The sequence below is a fragment of the Lepus europaeus genome, chromosome 13 (assembly GCF_033115175.1).
Source record: "Lepus europaeus isolate LE1 chromosome 13, mLepTim1.pri, whole genome shotgun sequence".
Classification (NCBI taxonomy): Eukaryota; Metazoa; Chordata; class Mammalia; order Lagomorpha; family Leporidae; genus Lepus; species Lepus europaeus.
Window position 1 is genome coordinate 22,496,917 of NC_084839.1, and position 21,481 is coordinate 22,518,397.

At 46.4% G+C, this 21,481-nt stretch overlaps 1 protein-coding gene across 24 annotated transcripts in view; it reads right to left on the reverse strand.

Moving 5' to 3' along the window:
* The window catches only part of DTNB (dystrobrevin beta), a 247,487-nt gene that overhangs the window by 119,142 nt on the left and 106,864 nt on the right, over nt 1–21,481 (reverse strand). For all 24 annotated transcript variants that reach the window (XR_009867789.1, XR_009867788.1, XR_009867785.1 and 21 more), the window contains one exon: nt 2,099–2,223. Coding sequence is in view for 16 of the 24 variants with exons in the window: in XM_062209094.1 (XP_062065078.1) it covers nt 2,099–2,223 (125 nt within the window). In the remaining 8 variants the exon portion in view is untranslated. The remainder of the gene's footprint in view (nt 1–2,098; nt 2,224–21,481) is intronic.

The window sequence follows — 21,481 nt, forward strand, 5'->3', positions numbered from 1 at the left end:
GGGGGCAGACAATTTGACCAGAGGAACAGAAACCGGCTCATGCGTATCTGGAAACTTCATCTTTGACAATGGCGGCATTGTAGGTCAACGGGAAATGATGCAGTATCCAGTAAGTGGCCCTGAGAGAAGTGATTATTCACATGGAGACAGGGAGAGAGAAAAAGACGGGGGTTGGGGGCGGAGAGTGAGAGAGGGAAACAGGAGGGTATTCCACATCACACCACACATAAAAATGTGTTCCAGATGAATGAGCCACGTTATGTGAATGGGGACATCTTCAAAATCTAAAGGAAAAAGGAGATCACTACAATGTTGGGGCACATCAATTTTTCTTTTTAATGTGGCATAAAAATACCAACCAAAAACAAAACAGATGAAAAAAGAGAATGTAAACAGGACCACAGAGAAGTAAACTGTCTCTTGGAACGTCGTGGGGACGTGAGAAGAAAAGCACTGGGGAAAGTGACAGAAACCACAGAGAAAGCCTGTCCTGTCCTCAGGTCACTGTGGCGATTCTGAGCAGTCCGTGGTTCAGAAGCATGAAGAGCCCAGGGCACTTGGATGAGAAGCAGGTGCCCCAGGAACCCACGCTGGGGCCTTGCACACTCCTGGCCGGGGCGGCGGTGGAGGCCATCACTTGGGTTTCCATCTTTATAGTTAACCCCCAATGAAGCTCAGAAGACTTAGCCACGCCCACAGGAGAGAACAGAAATATCGCCAGCCTTGGCACAGACGGCACAAGTTAGAAGGAAACGGAGTAGACAGGAGTTGCTAGTTTTCTCAGTGCACGGTAGAAATGGAAAGAAGTTAACAGAAACAGTTTTTAAAATATTATTTAAAATTACAAAGGTAACCAACTTTAAAGTGGAGAGAGGATCATGAAAACTGGGAGGGCTGGTCCATGGAGTTACGAATGGGAGTGATCCCGAGAGCCTGCTCAGTCCAACGGCCTCAGATGGAGCAGACTCCCAACGAGACTTCCAGAGCCCCCTCGCAGAGTGAACCTGAGACTGCCAGGTAATTCGAGCAAGGAATCCCTTCACAGAGGCTTCATCCTCACGTCACTGTTTCTCCTCCTCCTCACTTTCCTCTTCTACTGTTTCTCCTTCTGGTTCCCTCTTAGTGTTTGCTGTATTTGGTATGAATACTAAAGTGCATACATATACAAGTATGTACGCGTGCATGTATGTACACGGGGGAGGGAAGAGCACACATGTGAACAGGCTGATTCTAGGTAAGGTAATTTAAGTCCCTACGAGCACTATCGCTGGAGCGGAGGAACTACCTCCCACACTCTTGTAAGTGAAGAACACGGGAAGAACAAAGGGCCACCTGCTAAAGCCAGCCCAGGAGCTGCTCCCGGCATCCTCATGTTCCGGGGGCTGCCGTGAGACTTGGGCTGCAGGAGTCAAGCAGCAGGCTTCCATGCAGACATTCGCAGCAGCCGGGAGAGATGAAAACTGAAGTCCACGTTCCCCGCAAGGAACGTAAAGCTCAGGAAGCTCAATGTCCACCTGAGCTCACGTCTGGTTTTGATCACAAGGCCCCTGGTCCAGGATGGCACGCACCCACATCCAGACGTGCACTCACACCACATGTGCAAGGCCAAGTGTGGCCAGGATGGCCAGTACCCACACCCAGATGTGCACTCACACCACGTATGCAAGGCCAAGTGTGGCCAGGATGGCCTGTACCAGCACCCAGGCCTGTACTCACACCAGGTGTGCAAGGCCAAGTGTGGTCAGGATGACCTGCATCCACACCCACACCCAGACGTGCACTCACACCACGTGTGCAAGGCCAAATGTGGCCAGGATGGCCCGCACTCACACCCAGATGTGCACTCACACCACGTGTGCAAGGCCAAGTGTGGCCAGGATGGCCTGCACCCACAACCATACATGAACTCATACCACGTGTGCAAGGCCAAGTGTGGCTGGGATGACCTGCACCTGCACCCACACCCAGGTGTGCACTTATACCATGTGTGCAAGGCCAAGTGTGGCCAGGATGGCCCATACCCGCACCCAGGCCTGTACTTACACCAGGTGTGCAAGGCCAAGTGTGGTCCCCACACCCAAACCCACACTGTACTTACACTATATGTGCAAGATCCAGTGGTTTCTCTGGCTGCTCAGGAAACACAGGATGCGAGGGCTCTCTGGTGGGCACACACCCCAAAGATTTACTAATTGCATGGCTCAGCTTCTTCGCAGGGGATTTCTGTGTCAAGGCAGAAAATAAGGAAATTAGGAATTAACTCCTCAAAAAAACAAAAAAGAATTTCGAAAGAACTTAGGGACACGAGCTTAGAAAACACCATTTCAAATACAAATCGCATTTCTTTATAGTCAAGATGACTGGGCCTGGAAGACAAGGAGTTGAATGGCGCCCTGGCCTCTGCAGCCCCTCCCTCCCGTCTCCCACAGCCACAGTATCAGGAACGCGAGACTTCCCTTGGGCGCTGCAAGCTTGCTGTGCGTGGATTTCCTCTTTCAATGTCTCCGGCTCAGTTTTGTAAGTGTTAAAGTTGACCCGCCCGTCAAGAGCCAGAACTTCTGGATGGGCCACAAGACTAAGAGGCCAGTGTACTGCTGAGAGTGCACAGTTCACGGACATTAGCAAGGGAGCTGACTAAGCCACATCTCAAGACATGAGAACATTCCCAAAATAAATGTGAAGCGGAGCACGGGGTGTGCGCAGACCAGCAAGGAGGAGCGCATTCACGTGTCCGGGCAGCCGGCATGAGGCTGGGAATTATACACTGTGCTCTACGAGTGTGCGCACCTTTCTCAGGAAGGTACAGTAACAGGCACCAAATCTAAAGACCACCACGCCTGAAGTTTAATAGTAGATACACACACAACACAACACGCCACGTTACACTTTGTACTACATTTACTTCTAAAGCCCGTATTGTCCATCCAGTGCCCTTCAAATAAGCACCATCATCTGAGATTGTCCTGGCAGGCTATTAACTGCAAGAAAAGTTCAAACTTTTTATTCTACTGCCTCTGCAGTCTGTTATCAAACAGGCCCCTTGAAAACAGAACTCTGGCCTTATCAACAGCATATCTCTGCAGGACTTGTATACACTGCTTGCTGTCTTAACAACATCAGTAAAAACTGGTTTGCCTTAAGTACCACGTGGCCAGTTCTTACTTGTTCATGATACAGACTGAATAACGTCGATTTTTCAGAAACAACACAGGCTGATCACCCAGCACTAGCCTCACAGCACATCAAATGCTGGGAAAGGCCCAGCTGTGACGTAATTTCTTGCAGGGCCTACAGAGCCCACAAAGCAGGAAGGCCAGCTTCTCCCCTGCCTGCTCCCCACACCCTGGGCCCAGCGACCAGCTGTAACAAGACTGGGAGTCTTCCCCTCCCATCTCCCCTCTCCCCAGGCCGTAGGGAGCGCGCACCTTTTCTGCTACAGATCGATTCAAGGCTGCCCACCACTTACAGAATAAGCTCTAACCGATGCCCTAACATCGGCTCATGGCCCTCACTGGGCACCTGCTACTCGCATCACTGACCCACTGCTCAGTTAAGGCAACAGTATGCTCCTCTGGGTCTCCCCTCTGTGATCTGTCTTTCTGTAGGTTTTCTGCCCAGCCCTCAAACCAGATCACCTAAACGCCTGCTAAAGCCAGGGCCTGGCTGGGCCAAAGCCAGGAGTCAGGGCCCCTCTCCGGGTCACACGTGGGTGGCAGGGACTCAAGTACAGCGGTCAACACCTGTTGCCCCCAGGATGTGCATCACCTGCAGCTGATCAGAGCAGAGCAGCTGGACTTACCAGGCACTCTGACCTGAGTGTCCCAGGCAGGGGCCTAACACACCGTGCCACAACACCCATCCCTCTTTTGTGTTTTCAATAACCTCATTCACTTCACCTAATTCCAAAATATTTCCCAATATTACAGGTCATATTTTCAGAAATATACCAAAGAGGGTATAAAATGTGTATAATAGTGGAAGGTTAAGCTTGTGATTATAAAGTAAACTTGAAGTGTGTCCTTGGGGCCAGGCCTGTGGCGTCATGGACTGAGCCACCACCTGTGATGCTGACATGGGTGCTGATGAGTGCTGGTTCGAGTTCCAGCTGCTCCACTTCTGATCCAGCTCCCAACTTAGGCACTTGGGAACAGCAGAGCTCCTGGCTCCTGGCTTCAGATCGGCCCTGCTCCAGTCATTGCAGCCATTTGGAGAGTGAACCGGAGGTTGGCAGATGGAAGACCTCTCTCTGTCTCATTCTCCTGTAACTCTGCCTTTCAAATACAATAAAGGAAAATAAATCTTTATTTAAAAAAAATAAGTATGTCATTGTAAAAATTAAAAGAAAAATAAGAAGAGGAGGAGGAGGAAGAGTGGAAGTTAGGGAGAGAAGGGTAAAGTAGGAAGTAGCATTATGCTCTTAAAACTGTATATATGAAATACGTGAAATTTATTCCCTTTATATAAGTTTAAAAGTTAAAAAAAAAACTTGAGATAATTTTAAAAAGCTATTTTTAAAAAGTACCCATTTACCAGTGTTCTAAGAAGCAGATTACAGTCACTTTGGAGCTTCCTCAGATGTGCCACTCCCGCCATACCCCCTCCTCTCCTGGTAATCACTACTCTAAATTGGGTAGAAATTTCCTTGATTTTATTTTTTCAGTGATTACATACAAAATACTGTTCAAACAGGTTTAAAACCTATCTAGATGCACAAATGTGTGATTCTGCAACTTGCTTCTTTCACTTGAGATGTTACGATTCATGCATGTTAATGTGTGTTAACGCAATCATTTTTTGCACTGCCTGATGGCATCTCATTGCTCATCACATCACAGTCCATGTATCCATCCCTCCACCGACGCCCATATGAGTTGTTTCCACTTCTTCTCTTTCCTGCACAATGCTGCTGTGAACTTTCTTGGTCATATCTCTCAGGGGCCATGTGGGGGAATTTCTGAAGAATGGACTTCCCTGGGTAATGAATTGTGCACACTGCCGACTTGTTCTTACAAATAGCTTACATTCGGGCCGGCACCGTGGCTTAACAGGCTAATCCTCCGCCTTGTGGCACCAGCACACCGGGTTCTAGTCCCGGTTGGGGCGCCGGATTCTATCCCGGTTGCCCCTCTTCCAGGCCAGCTCTCTGCTATGGCCTGGGAAGGCAGTGGAGGATGGCCCAGGTCCTTGGGCCCTTCACCCGCATTGGAGACCAGGAGAAACACCTGGTTCCTGGCTTCGGATCAGCGCAATGCACTGGCCGCAGCGGCCACTGGAGGGTGAACCAACGGCAAAAAGGAAGACCTTTCTCTCTGTCTCTCTCTCACTATCCACTCTGCCTGTCAAAAAAAGAAAAAAAAAAAAAAAGCTTACGTTCATTAACACGCCAACCAGCTCTTGCAAAGAGTTCCTGAAACTCCCCATTTTGGGCCAATCCTTGCTTTTTTTTGCCAGACATTTTAACACTTGCAGGGCTGCAACATCATAAAGGGCATTGCAATTTCAATTGTAATCCCTCGACTACTACAAAGATGGAGCACCATGCCCTACGTTTATGGGTCACTGGTATTTCTTCTGCAAAACGCTTGTTCCTGACCTGGCTGCAGTACTGCCCTGAACTGTCCTTCCCTCGCCTTGTAAGAGTTCTTTACATTGTTTGTATTTTAACCCTAGCAAAGTTAGGTCTTAAAATCTCCATTTTGGGGGCCAGCTCTTTGGCGAAGCTGGTAAAGCTGCAGCCTGCAATGAATGCTGGCATCCCATATTGGCACCACTTTGAGTCTTGGCTGCTCCGTTCCAATCCAGCTCCCGGCTAACGCACCTCGGAAAGCAGCGGAGGATGGCTTAAGTGCTTGGGCCCCTGCACCCATGTGGGAGACCCAAAGAACCTTCCAGCCCTGGCTGTTGCAGCCAACCGGGGAGTGAACCAGTGGACGAAAGCTAGCTCTTTCTCTCTTTTTTTTCTCTCTCTCTTCTCTCTGTGTAACTCTTTTAAGTAAATAAATCAATTTAAGAACATCTCCGTTTTGAGGGTTCTCACTCTATTCCGCCCTGAGGAACAGTCGTCTAGTTTTGGCATTCCCAAGTCGGTAAGCTTCTCCTTCACGTTTCGTGCCACTGGCATCTTCAGAAACGCTTCCCTCTCTGAGGACAGAAAGACGCTCCTGCTCGCTGTCTTCGGAAGCCTTATGGCTTGCACCTCTCACGTTTGTCAGAATACACACAGATCTGATTTTCTTCACGGCTGTGACGTAAGAATCCAACTTTATCAGAGGACAGTCGGTTGTCTCAGGCTCATTTGGCAAGCAGCCCATTCTTCCTTCTAGATAGATACTCCATGTCTACCTCCTTCCTTCTAGATAGATAATCCACGTCTACCTCCTTCCTTCTAGATAGATACTCCACGTCTACCTCTTTCCTTCTAGATAGATACTCCACGTCTACCTCTTTCTCCTTCTAGATAGATACTCCATGTCTACCTCCAGACTAACAATCAGTGACTTCATTACTGTAGTTGTCTCTAAATTTTCCAGCTAGTACGTGTGCCTCACACATATTTTCTTCTCTAGGAAAATCTTCATTATTTTGACTCTTGGCTCCGCCACTTAAATTTTAGAATCAGTTTTATCACTTATCACAAAGCAAATCCTACTGGGATTTCCATGGCAACTGATTAAGCCGACAGATAACTGATTATATCTTTGCATGCTGGACAGTCCTTTCCAAAAATGCATTCATCTCCCTATCGATTTAAGCCTTCTTTTAAAGTGTTTTAAATGTGGGGATTGGTATTGTAGTGGTGCAGGTAAAGCCACTGCCTGCATCTCCAGCATCCCATATGAGTGCTAGTTCAAGTCTTGGCTGCTCCGCTTCCAACCCAGCTCCCTGCTGATGTGCCTGGGAAAGTAGCGGAAGATGGCCAAGTGCTTGGACACCTGCACACACGTGGGAGACCCAGGAGGAAGCTCCTGGCTCCTGTCTTCTGATCTGCCCAGCTCTGGCCGTTGCAGCCATTTGATGAGTGAACCAGCGGATGGAAGATCTGTCTCTCTGTAATTCTGCCTTTTAAAATAATCAATCAATCTTAAAAAAATAAAGTGCTTTAAATTTATTTTTATTTTATTTAAGAGGCAAAGAGACAGAGTAAGTCACAGTTCCCATCCACTGGCTCACTCCCCAAACAACTGCCAGCAGCCAGTCCTGGTCTCCCATGTCAGTGTGGGGACTGAATCACCTGAGCTATCACCTGCTGCCTCATAGGTTGTGCAGTAGCAGGAAGCCAGAGTCAGGAGCAGAGAAACCAACCCAGGCCTCTCAACTGGCATCTTAACAGCCAGGCCAAATACCTTCCCCTGTTTAACCCTCTTTGTCTTTATTTCAATAGTTTCAAATTCTCCATAAAGGATCAACATATGTCTGCGATTTACTCCTACTTACTATAGTTTTTTTGGTTCAGTAACTCTGATCTTTTATTTTTTAACCGTGGTAACATGTGCATAACAAAATTTACCATCTCCACCGTTCTTATGCTTATAGTTTAATGGTGCTAGCTAAAGTCACACTATTTTACAACCAACATCTAGAATGTTTCCATTCTGCAGAACTAAAACTCTACAGCAAGTGGACAACAATGGCCCTTTGTCCTCTCCTGCCAGCCCATGTTAACTAGCGATGGACATGTGTGGGCTGTGTCCATCTCCCAGCTACCATGAATAGTGCCGCTACAAACACAGGCATACTCGTATCTCTGTGAGACCCTGCTTTCAAGTCCTTTGTATACCTGGAGCTGAAACTGCTGGACCGTATGATAGTTCCAGTTTTAATTTTTTGAGGAACCCCCACACCACGTCCCATCAAAAGTCTACAGTGTTTCTGTTTGTTCTTTTGTTGTTGTGACAGTAGCCATCATAATGAATGGGAGGTGGTAGCTCACTGTGGTTTTGAGTTTTTTGAAGATTCATTTATTTATTTGAAAGGTGAAGTGACACAGAGAGGGAGAGGCAGAGACAGAGACACACGCACATGCGCGCACACACACACAGAAAGAGAGAATGAGAGAGAGACAGAGAGAGAGAGAGAGAGAGAATGAATCAATCTTCCATCTGCTGCTTCATTCCACAAAATGCCACAACAGCCAAACATGAGCCAGTCAAAGCCTGGAGCCAGGAATTCCACCCTGGTCTCCAATGTGGGTGGCAGGTGTCTGGGCTCCTGGGCCATCCTCCACTGCCTTCCCAGGTGCTTTAGTAGGAAGCTGGATCAGAAGTGGAGTACATGGGACTCAAAATGGCACCCTGAAATGCGATACCAGTGCCACAAGCAGCACAACGCTGGCCTCTAGTTTTGATTTGCATTTCGCTAATGTCCACTGATTATCAGCATTTTTGCATATGCTTGTCGGCCATCTGGATCTCATCTCTGGAGAAATGTCTATTCAAGCCCTTTGCTGTTTTTTCAACTGAGTTACTTATTTTTCATTGTTGAGCTAAGTTCTGTGCGTGGTCTGGATATTAACCCCTTAGCAGATACGACCTGCACATATCCTCCTCCACTCCCCTAGCTGCCTTTTCCTTCTGCCGGATGCCTTTTTCTGCATCTGCTGGCTTTACGTGTGTGGCTCCTGCCCGCTGCTACTACTTATGATTCATCCAGAGACTTTGAGGCTCTCTAAAATGACAGATATCACGTAACAATAGATTTACTTCCTGGGACTCAAACACCTATTTCCTTTCCTTGTTTGCTACTTAGGATGCCAATAAGATGCTGAATAAAGGTGGTAAGAGCAAGCTTCCCTGTTCACTTTTCCATCTTAAACAAGTGCTGTGGACATTCTGCCAGTAAACACAATAGATGCTTTCAGTCACTGGAAATACTCTACTATTAGGTTAAGAAAGTTTCTTCTTGGAGTCAGTTGCATAGATGGTAAAGCCGTTGCCTTCAATGCTGGCATCCCATAAGGGCATAGGTTCAAGACCCAGCTTTTCTGCTTCCAGTCCAGCTCCCTGTTAATGAACGTGGGAAAGCAGTGGAAGATGGCCCAAGTGTTTGGGCTCTTGCACTCACTGGGAGATCTGGAGGAAGCTCTGATTCCTGGCTTCAGTCTGGCTCAGCCTTGGCCATTGTGGACAGCTGGGGAGTGAACCAGACAGTGGAAAATCTCTCTGTCTCTGTCTCTTCCTCTCTGTATAACTGACTATCAAATAAATAAATAAATCTTAAAAAAAAATATTAGGAAACTGAATCCAGAAGTGTTTACATCATGGCCACATTGGTTTTGCTCTAGTAATTAGGATGTATTATAATTTATCACATTCTTAGCTTGATGGATTTTCTATTCCATCTTGAGTCAGTTTTGGTAAGCAATGCTGCTACAGGTACCTGCTCTTTCTCTTCTTATAAAATTTCTCATTTACTTGAAAGGCAGAGTTAGAAAGAGAAGAGAGAGATCATTCATCTGCTGGTCCACTCCCCAAGTGGCCTCCATGGCAGGGGCTAGGCCAGGCTGAAGCCAAGAGTCAGGAGGGTCTTCCAGATCCCACAGATGTATACAGGGACCCAAGGACTTGGGCCATCCCCTGCTGCTTTCCCAGGTGCATTAGCAGGGAGCAGGGAGCTGGGCCAGAAGTGGAGCGGCTGCAACTCGAACTGGAGTCCAAATGGGATGCTGATGTCACAGGCAGCGGATTTACCAGCTACGCCACAGCACCAGCCTCGGAATCTGCTCATTTTTAACATAGCTTTCAATATATAAATGTACAGTTATTTCATACTTTTATTATTGACTCTCAGAGAACACAAAAAAACTATATGATACTAATTCTTCTGAGGCTTCCCTTAGGTGGTCAATTCTTGTGTGTTTAAAAAGAATATGGAGCTGGCACTGTGGTATAGCAGATAAAGCTGCTGCCTGCAGTGCAGCAACCCATATGGGCGCCGGTTTGAGTCCCGGCTGCTCCACTTTGATCCAGATCTCTGCTATGGCCTGGGAAAGCAGTAGAGGATGGCCCAAGTCCTTGGGCCCCTGCACCTGCATGGGAGACCTGGAAGAAGTTCCTGGCTCCTGGCTTCAGATCAGCTCAGCTCTGGCCATTGCAGTCATTTGGGGAGTGAACCAGTGGACGGATCTCTCTTTCTCTTTCTCTCTCTGGCTCTACCTCTCTCTATAACTCTGTCATTCAAATAAATAAATAAATAGAATGTGCAATCATTAATTGTTGGATACATTCAAATTTTCTGTTCTTCATTTTGGTTTTCAATTGAAAGGCAGAATTACAGAGAGAGAAAAAGAGAGAGAGAGAGAGAGATATGAGAGAGAGAGAGAGAGAGAGACATGAGATGAGAGATATCTTCCATCCACTGGTTCATGCTCCAAACGGCTGCAGCAGCCAGGGCTGGGCCAGGCCGAGACCAGGAGCCGGAAGCTTCATCCAAGTCTCCCATGTGGGCACAGAGTTCCAAGCAGTTGGGCCATCTTCCATTGCTTTCCCAGGCACATTAGCAGGGAGCTGGATCGGGAAGTGGAACACCTGGAACACGAACCAGTTCCAACATGGGATGCCAGCGTTGCAGGGGCTGCTTAACCTACCACAGTGCAGGCCCCACACACCTATAGTAAATGAAGACAGCTTCTAGTTTTCGTTTTTCATCTGTTTCTCTAATGATTCTAACAATTTCTGAGAGAGATGTTAAGAATTATCCATTTGAGGGCTGGCATTGTAGCCATAGGGGGAGTGAACCAGCACATGGAAGATCTCCCTGTCTCTCCCTCTCTCTCTTCCTGTAGCTCTGGATTTCAAATAAATATAAGCAAGTCTTTTGAAAAAATAATCCGTCTTGGGGGCTGGCATTGTGGTAAAGCCACTGTCTGTGACACTGGCATTCCCTATTGTCACTAGTTCGAGTCCTGGATGCTCTGTTTACAATCTATCTCCCTGCTAATGTGCCTGGAAAAGCTGTGGAGGATGGCCCAAGTCCTTGGGCCCCCGCACCCATGTGAGAGACCTGGCTGAGACCCCTGGCTCCTGGCTTCAGTCTGGCCGAGCCCTGGCCTTAGCAGCCATCTGAGAAGTGAACCAGCAGATGGAAGACCTATCTTTCAAATAAATAAATGATTATCTTTAAAATAATAATCCATTTTGATAATATATTTCTCAATTTGTTGTTCTTATTTTTGATTTTTAAATATAGCTACATTCTTGGACATGTATTAGTATAGAATTATCAATTGGATCTTTTTTTTTTTAACTTTTATTTTCATTTTATTTGAAAGGTAGAGAGAAAAAGAGATTGTCCATCCACTGGTTAAATCCCCAAATACCAAAAATAGCTGTACTAGCCCAGACCAAAGCTAGAAGCCCAGAAATCAAGCCAGATCCCTCATGTGGGACACTGCTTCTCAGGGTGTGTATTTTTAAATCTTTGATAAGCCAGACTTAAAAAATATCCATTTGATAACCATTGCTTTTCATATAGAAAATTTAATTTACTGATTGTTAACATATGTTTATTCAAATATTTTATTTGAATATTTTATTCAAATATTCATTATAGGCTTTGGACCATGGACCCTCCACTGGGGAGGGGGAGAGGAGGGGGAGGGGAGCTGTTTTCTGCTTGGATGCCCTCTGGTTCGAGCTCAGGGTGATGGATGCAGAGCTGTTGGAAGTGCAAATGACAGGAACAGCCTCTTCCCTTAGTCTGTAGTGTTCCCAAGCTTTGCAGGGGGTGGCTGGTGTGTGGTGTCTGGGAGACAAGCCCCAGCCCCAGCGCAGGAACACGCCGTGTGGCTGTCACTGCACTGCTGTCCCACTCCCCACCTCAAAGCCTGTCCCTTGGTGGGCCCCCTGCCCTGCACAGCAACTGGTGTCCCCACCCTGGGCGTGGCCATGGGTTTCTCTTTCATCTAAGAAACGCCCATCCTGGGCCATCTCTCCCAAACCCTCTGTGTTCTTTCTCTGAGAATTTCACTTCCGGAGGTGCTAGCACTGCCCAAGTTATATGAACTCTTCAGTTGTCTTCAATTTGTAACTTGCTTCTGTTTATTTGAAAGGGAGAGGGGGAGGGGCGCTCCTACCCACTGATTCACTCCCCAAATGCCCACAGTGAACGGGAGCTGAAACTTGGAGCTTAGAACTCAATCCAGGTCTCCCACGTGGGTGGCAGAGACCCAATCAGCTTGAGCCTTCAGCTACTGCCTCCCAGGATCTGATTCCACAGAAACCTGTGAACCTGTGGATGAGAGCCCTCTCAAGTAAGGATTTTGCAAGTCAAATCACAGCAAAGTCTATGAGGAGGAATCAGCAAACTAGCACAGTCAGTAGCAGTTTTTTTTTTTTTTTTAATTTTTTGACAGGCAGAGTGGACAGTGAGAGAGAGAGACAAAGGTCTGCCTTTGCCGTTGGTTCACCCTCCAATGGCCGCCACAGCTGGTGTACTGCGGCCAGCGCATCTCGCTGATCCGAAGCCAGGAGCCAGGTGCTTCTGGTCTCCCATGCGGGTGCAGGGCCCAAGCACTTGGGCCATCCTCCACTGCCTTCCCGGGCCACAGCAGAGAGCTGGCCTGGAAGAGGGGCAACCGGGACAGAATCCGGCGCCCCGACCAGGACTAGAACCTGGTGTGCTGGCGCCGCAGGCGGAGGATTAGCCTATTGAGCCGCAGCGCCGGCCAGCAGCAGGTTTAACATACGACTTCACTCCCTTTAAACCTAATCCTGCCTCTCCCAGCCCGGAGGCACAGCTGCCTAGCATGTTGGCTGCACCTCAAGGAAGCTCACCCCAGCCAGTCGCTGCCCCCAGTGCTGGTTCTCTGTCCGCCATGCACCCCCCTCTCCTGCGTGCCATTTCTTCCCTCTCGCTTCCGTTGACTCCTCCCCAGTTTATGGCAGACATGCTTGTTGGGCTTTTTCCTGAAAATATCTCCATTTCTTCTTTGCTCTTGAGCAGAGGAGCTGGGGGCAGAGCTCCAGGCTGCCCTTCTCTCATCTGGCCCCTCTGACCCTTCCGTTTCCTTTCCTATTTGCAATCTCCTTTGCGCGTGTTCACCTCCATAGCCTGTGTTCTACCTCCTGGTTAATTCCCTCGGATCATTTCCATCCCATTTTTCACTCTAGCTGTCTCAGATTTACCACTTCAACCTTCTGTTGAACTTAGCCTTAACACTTTTTATTTCTAGAGTTCGATCTGGCTGTAGCATTTTCTAAGGTTCTTGGCATGTTAAACCTGCTACTGACTGTGCTGGTTTGCTGGTTCCTCCTCATAGACTCTGCTGTGATTTGACTTGCAAAATCGTTATTTACTACTTACTTGAGAGGGTTCTCATCCACAGGTTCACTCCTCAGATGCTTGCAAGGGCCAGGGGCCTTGAAGGCCAGAGCCAGGAACTGAGTCTTCCCCACTATTTGAGTCATCACCTGCTTCTCAGGGTCTGCGTCAGCAGGAAGCTGGAGTCAGGATCCAGAGATGAGGATCCAGCCCTGGTTCTGACGCAGGACACGGGTGCCTTAATTGCTAGGGAAAATGTCCACTCCTGGGCTTGCAATTTTTTTTAAAACTGCATTCTTTCACAATTCATCTTTTAAGTGTTTATTTATCTTAATTTTTATTTGAAAGACAGAGACAGAGAAATATGGAGATATTCTTCCATCCACTGGTTCACTCCCCAAATGGCTACAGCAGCCTGGGCTGGGCCAGGCCAAAGTTAGGAGGCCAGAAACTCCATCTGGGTCTCCCACATGGGTGGCAAGGACCCAGATACTCGGGCCATCACCTGCTGCTTTCCCAGGTGCATTCCCAGGGAGCTGGATAGGAAGCAGGGCAGGTGGGAGCCGTCCAGGATTCCAATATGGGGTGCCAGTGTCACAAGCAGTGGCTTAACTTTCCGCACCATAATGCCAGCCCCTGGGTGGACAATTTTTGATAATGGGTTTCCCTACAGCATGGATTGTTTGCTAGGTGGAAGTCCATTTGCTCTGATTTGTAGAAGTAGTGCTACCAAGGGATTTCTAAGAATCTCTTTCCGGTCGGAATTCTAGGGCAGTGCTTCCCAACAGAACTTGTGAGCCACAGGTGCTGAGCAACGGGGGTGTTGCTACTCTGAGCCACTGGGACTGAGTAACTTACTCTTCAATTTTCCCCTAACTTTAACTATAAACTTAGAGTAGCCACATGTGGCTAACGATGACCATAACCGGACAGTACAGCGGGCGCTTCCTTTCTTCCAGGTAAATGCTCACACTGGGTGTGGGAATTTCCATGCAGGCTGGTGGTTGAACTCTGGACTTGGCAGTTCTTCTTGGCAGAGACTACGGCTTCAGTCTCTCAAGACTGACGGGGTTTTTCCTGCCAGAGCCTGGTGGTTACATTTTTTCCTAGCCCTTACAAAAGTATTCTTCCTCTCACCAGAATGGACCCAAGACAGACTTCCTATGCCACAGGACACTAACCCCTACCGCTAGCGCCAAAACCCAGTGTTGTCTGACAGGGCTCTGGGCATCACAGATGGGGCTGGACTCTTACAGCCAGGGATTTCTCTCTGCTTTAAGCTCAGTTCTGCATCTCATTCTATTGCTGCCTTTCATCCAGCAGGCATGCCTCTGTCACTGAGGGAAGGAGGCTACAATTATCTTAGTCTACCACAGTGCTGCAGCTACCAGGGAGGCTGGCGTAACAGACACACCTTCTCTTCAATTAGCTTAAACAAAAGCTGAATTATTCTTGCATTTCTAGACAAGTACCACTTGATTACGCTCAAATTAACTTACTAATTTTTCAAAATTTTAAACAAGATTTATTTATTTGAAAGGCAGAGTTACAGAGAAGGACAGACAGAGGCAGAGTGAGAGAGAGATCTTCCATCTGCTAGTTCACTCCCCAGAGGGTTGTAATAGCCATGGTGGGGCTGGGCCAAGCTGAAGCCTAGGAGCTAGAACTTCATCCAGGTCTCCCATGTGGGTGTAGGTGCCCAAGCACTTGGGCCGTCTTCTGCTGCTTTCCCAAGTACATTAACAGGGAGCTGGATTGGAAGTGGAGCAACCTGGACTCCAACCAGCGCTCACATGGATGCCAGCATCACTGACAGTGGCTTAACACGCTGTTCCACACGCCAGCCCCAACTTACTAATTTTCTAATCAGGAGTTCTTCACCTACAGTAAACAAAGACAGCTTCTAGTTTTCTTTTTTCTGCTGTCCTTGTCTACTTGGGCATCAAGGTTTATGTTGATCTAACAACGTGGCTTGGCTGTGTCTCTGCCTTGTGCTCTAGAGTGATATGCACAAAACGAAACCTGCTCCTTGAAGGTCTGCTGAACAGTCCAGGCTCGATACAGACCATTCCAGTCGGCTTCTTTCTTTCTCACTCACTTGTGGGCTATTAAGATTTTCTGCTACTTCTTATAACTGTCCATTTCATTTAGGTCTTCCAAGTCATCAATATAAAGTTGTTCACAATATTCTCTTACAATCACCAAGCCAAAAAAAAAAAAAAAAGCATAAAAACTGTTCTGTATAAATCTGCTTTCATTTCTTTTTTTAAAAAATTACTTATTTGAAAGGGAGATACAGAGGCGGGGGCTGGAGGGAGAGATCTTCCATCTGCTGGTTCATCCCCAGATGTGCACAAATGCTTCCCAGATGCTCGAACTCAATCTGGGTCTCCCACGTGGGTGGCAGGGACCCAACTAACTGAACCATCACTGCTGCCCACCAGGTGTGCATCAGCAAGAGGCTGGAATCAGAAGCAATAGTGGGACTTGAACCCAGGAACTCTGACATGGGATGAGGGTCTATCATGTAGCATCCTAACCGCTGTACCATATACCTGCTGCCTCTTTCATTTCTGACACTATTTTTATACTTTTAAAAACATACACCTGTCACCTGCCTCCATAGTGCAGTAGGCAGCGCGTCAGTCTCAAAAAAAGTACACCTGTCAATAGATCCACTTTGCTAGTTTTGTAGATAACCATCTTTTTGTTATACTTAAATTATGCTCAAGTTTATTTCTATTTCAGTAAGTTTCTGTGCCCATTGTTATGGCTCCCTTCTACTTTAGTTGTTTTTTTTTTTTTTAATTTATTTATTTGACAGAGTTAGACAGTGAGAGAGAGAGACAGAGAAAGGTCTTCCTTCCGTTGGTTCACTTCCCAAATGGCCACCACTGTGCCGATCCGAAGCCAGGAGCCAGGTGCTTTCTCCCGGTCTCCCATGTGGGTGCAGGGGCCCAAGCTCTTGGGCCATCCTCCACTGCCCTCCCGGGCCACAGCAGAGAGCTGGACTGGAAGAGGAGCAACCAGGACTAGAACCGGCACCTATATGGGATGCCGGCACCACAGGCGGAGGATTAACCGAGTTAGCCATGACGCCAGCCCCTCTACTTGAGTTCTATCAGTACTTTATAGTTTCAGAGAACTGAAGCTGAGGTTCATTTATTTTTTTAATCTTTTTTTTTTAGAAAGTACACAAAAAGTTGCAATTTCAGTATCATTTAAGATAGAGGACACAGGTTTAGACAAACTGTGCACACAGGTATATGTGTGTGTGTTCATTAGAGAGGCAGACAACGCTCCCGTCCAATGGTTCACTCCCTAAACGCCCTCAACAGCCAGGACTGGGTTGGGCCCACAGGGAGCTGGGCACTCTGTCTCAGTTCTGGTCTCCCACCTGGGTGCAGGGACCCAAGGTCTGCACAGGCAGGGAGCTAGAATCAGGAGCTGGAGCCAGGACTTAAGCCCAGGCCCTCTGATACAGGGTGCAGATGTCTTAACCAATGTCCTAATGCTATGCCAAATGCTCACTCCAAATGGTTCCTCTACAGGCATTTACTTTTATAAAGTTTTAGTTGTCAACTCTTCTTCCAAAAAGGCAGGTGTTTATTTTTATTTTCTTTTTAAATCCCAAATGTGTATTCAGGTTTTGTTTTGTTTTGTTTTCCTGTCTGTGGATCTGCAGTTTCCCTGCATAGTGTTTAGGAAGGCTGTGTCTGCTGCAGGCCAGGAGGAGGTGAGGGGCGAGGCAGGGGGACACTGGAGACTGAGCCATCCAGGCCCAAGTGCAGGTGCGGGCGAGGGACAGCAGGAAGGGCAGCGAGCCTGGGGGAGGGGGGAGATGGGGGTGCAATGGGGAGGCCTCGTATCAGCCTAAGGACTGTGCTTTCACCCTGAGTCAGAGGAAACCCAGGGAGCATGCTGAGCAGGCAAGGATCTGATGTGTTTAACAGGATTACCCTGGTCGCTATATTTAGAACAGACTGAAGGGACAAGGACAGAATTAGGGCCACCATATGAAAAGCCTCTGAAATAATTTCTGTATGATACACACATGCACACTCATATACAAACACGCACCGCTACACACATGCTCACTTGTATACAAACACGCACAACTACACACGTGCACACTCGTATATAAACACGTGCCACTACACACATGCACACTTCTATACATTTGCCACTACACACATGCATACTCATATACAAACACGCATTACCATACACATGAATACTTGTATACAAACACGCACTACACACGTGAATACTCGTATACAAACAGGTGCCACTACACACATGCATACTCCATATACAAACATGCGCCTCTATACACACACTATTATACACACGCATACTCGGATACATACAAACATGCACCACTACACACATGCACACTCGTATACAAACACACACCACTGCACACATGTACATTCGTATACATACACCAGTACATACATGCACACTCGTATATATACACTACGTACATGCACAGTCATATACATACACCACTATGCACATGCATACTCAGATACAAATATGGACCACTACACACATGCACTCGTATACACACACCACTACATACATATACATCGTATACATATACCACTAGGCACATGCATACTCATATACAAACACCACCACTACACACATGCACACTCGTATACAAACATGCGCCACTATACACACGCATGCTCATATACAAACACGGATCACTATACACATGTATACTTGTATACAAACACACTCCACTACACACATGCTTACTCATATACACACATGCACCAACACACATTCATATTCCTATACACACAAAACCATACCATTATATACATGCACATTTGTATACAAACACACACCTCATACATGCATACTGTATACACACACACCACTACACACACATAGTTGTTTACAAACACACACCATTATACACATGCATACTAGTATACACACACTATATACATGCATACTCATATACACACAAACACACACCACTACACACACGCATCTTGTATACAAACACACCACTACACACATATTCATATACAAACACGTATCACTACACACATGCACACTTGCATACACACACACATCACTACACATATGCATATTCCTATACACACAATATGGAATGCTGGCATTGCTGGTGGCAGCTAAACCCACTGCACCACAACACTGTCCTCTTATTTCTTAATTTTTTAAGTTAATAAAAATAATTCTGAAAATTTTGTATTGTGACATATTATTTTTTAAAAGGCTTCAAAAAGTGAAATATTATAATTGCTAAGCTTCAGTTTAACCTAACTGGTAAAGCCACAATTTTGATTGATTAATGTATCGTAGAAATGTAATCCATGTAATTTTTATTAATTTTCCAAGATTTAACAGTATTAGCTCTCTGACAGTTATGAAAATATGGTTAGGTAAAATAAAATGTAATTGGTTCAGACCAGCGCTGTGGTATGTACAGTGGGTTAAACCTCTCCTGCACAGCAGCATCCTATATGGGTGCCAGTTCCAGTCCTGGCTGCTCCATTTTTACCCAGCTTCCTGTTCATGTGCCCGGAAAATCAGAAGACGGCCCAAGTGCTTAGGTCCCTGCACCCACATGGGAGACCCGGAAAAAACTCCTGGCTTCTTGGCTTCAGATCGACCCAGCTCTGGCTGTTGCAGCCATTTGGGGAGTGAACCAGTGGGTGGAAGACCTCTCTCTCTCTCTGCCTCTGCCTCTCTGCAACTCTCGGCATTTCAAATAAATAAATAAATCTAAAAAAAAAAAATAGTATTGTGGTGCATGTATCCTATTACAACTGAAATTTTCACTTAGACTGTTTTGAAAATGACTCCCTGTTGAGTGACAATTGTTAATGATTCCCTGTTGAGTGACAATTGTTAATGCCTACAGAACTCTAGTCGACAATGATGCCAAACTATGCATATTCACCTGTTGCTAAATCCCAGCTTTTCCAAACACAGATGAGCTTTGTGCAATACGGAGTTCACCCACTATGTCACAGCACTGGCCTCATGATGCTATTTTTGATAAAATTTAAAAACATGATTTACAGGGCCAGCTTTGTGGCATAGCAGGTAAAAAAAAAAGTGCTAATGTAGGCAAGAAATGATGCTCAAGATAATCAGTCACTAATTAGGGAAATGCAAATAAAAAACACAGTGAGGAGGGGGCCAGCATTGTTATACAGCAGATAAAACCACCGCGTGCAATGCTGGCATCCCAAATGAGCGCTGGTTCAAGTCCTGGCTGTTCTACTTCCAATCCAGCTCCCTGCTAATGTGCCTGGGAAAGCAGTGGAGGATGGTCCCAAGTGCTTGGGTCCCTGCACTCATGTGGGAAACCCAGATGAAGCTCCTGGCTCCTGGTTTCTGGCTTCAGCCTGATCCAGCCCTGCTTTTTTTTTTTTTTTTTTTTTTTTTTTTTGACAGGCAGAATGGACAGTGAGAGACAGAGAGAAAGGTCTTCCTTTGCTGTTAGTTCACCCTCCAATGGCCGCCACGGCCAGCGCACTGCGGTTGGTGCACCGCGCTGATCCGAAGCCAGGAGCCAGGTGCTTCTCCTGGTCTCCCATGGGGCGCAGGGCCCAAGCACTTGGGCCATCCTCCACTGCCTTCCCGGGCCACAGCAGAGAGCTGGCCTGGAAGAGGAGCAATCGGGACAGAATCCGGCGCCCCGACCGGGACTAGAACCTGGTGTGCTGGTGCCGCAGGCAGAGGATTAGCCTATTGAGCCTCGGCGCCGGCCTCCAGCCCTGTCTTTTATGGCTATTTGGGGAGTGAATCAGCAGATGGAAGACCTCTCTCTCTTTTTCTGTTTCTGTATCTGTCTCTTTTTCAAATAAATAAATATTTTTTTTAAAATATGACACACACAGTATACATTATTAATGGCCATTTTTTCATGTATAATAAAAACAAGAAAAATATGAATGGAAATCCTAAGCAACAAATTCGAAGCTGAAGTCATTTCTGAGGAGGAAAGGAAATGGGTTTGGAGGCTATCCTGGGGCTTTAAGTTTTCTTGGTAATTTTTTTAAAAAAGGTCTAAAGCAAATTTAGCAAAATGTTAAAATTCAATAAAGTCCTTCATATATGCTTGCAGTATTTCATAAGAAATTACATGTTTGCTACTTGCTAGTTCAGAAAAGGACCGCTCAAACATTTCAGAGGAGACAAGTTAAGTCAATACTTGCTGAAAAGACCCTAACAGCAGAGTCACATAACATGTAAACAGTGAAACCTGGAAACAGGGCACTTCGTATGCACAAATTTTAAGCAATATATAAACACATGAAAAATAAAATCTATTCCTACAAAAAATGCAACATATAATGCTTCCCTCACTCAATAGCATACTGTAGACATCTCATTACCTGTTCTATAAATATATTTCATTTATTATAACTGCTACATGGGATTCCATTAACATGTATATACCATAATAATTTAACAATTTCACTGCTGATGGATTTTTTGGTCACCTTTTTTCTCTTTCACAAATAATGCTGTTATGACACCTTCATATGAAAATATTTCCTAGCATACTCGGTACAAGTATTTTTCCAAGTTTCTATACTGAGACAAAGGTTATGTGCATTTTAAATCTTGTCCTTTCAATGTCGTATCAACTTACATCCCTGCCAAGAATCGAAAAGTCCTTTCTCCTACACCCTTGCCCAAAGTGAGTACTGTCAACCACTCAGATTTTTTGCAAATAGGGTGGACATAAAATGAACACTTCTATGGTCAAGAATAATTTAAAACAGGAAAAAGCAGGAAATACTAATTTTCATAAACTCCTCTAATAAGCATTGTTAAAGATGTTTTATTAATTAAAAGGTGGAGTTAGAGAGAAGGAGAGACAGAGACAGAGACAGAGATCTTCCATCTCCCCAAATAGCTGCAATGGCTGGGGCTGTGGGTCAAGACAAACGCAGGAGCCAGGAGCTTCATCTAGGTCTCCTACATGAGGGACAAGCATCCAAGGACTTGGGCCATCTTTTGCTGCTTTCCCAGGTGCATTAGCAGGGAGCTGGATCAGTAGTGGAGTGACTGAGACATGACCCAGTAACCATATAGGATGTCCGCATCGCAGGCAGCGAATTAACCCACTAGCCACAATGCTGGCTTGGTGCTTTGTGCAGCGGGTAACACTGCCATCTGCAACGCTAGCATCCCATATCAGAGTATGGGTTCAAGTCACAGGTGC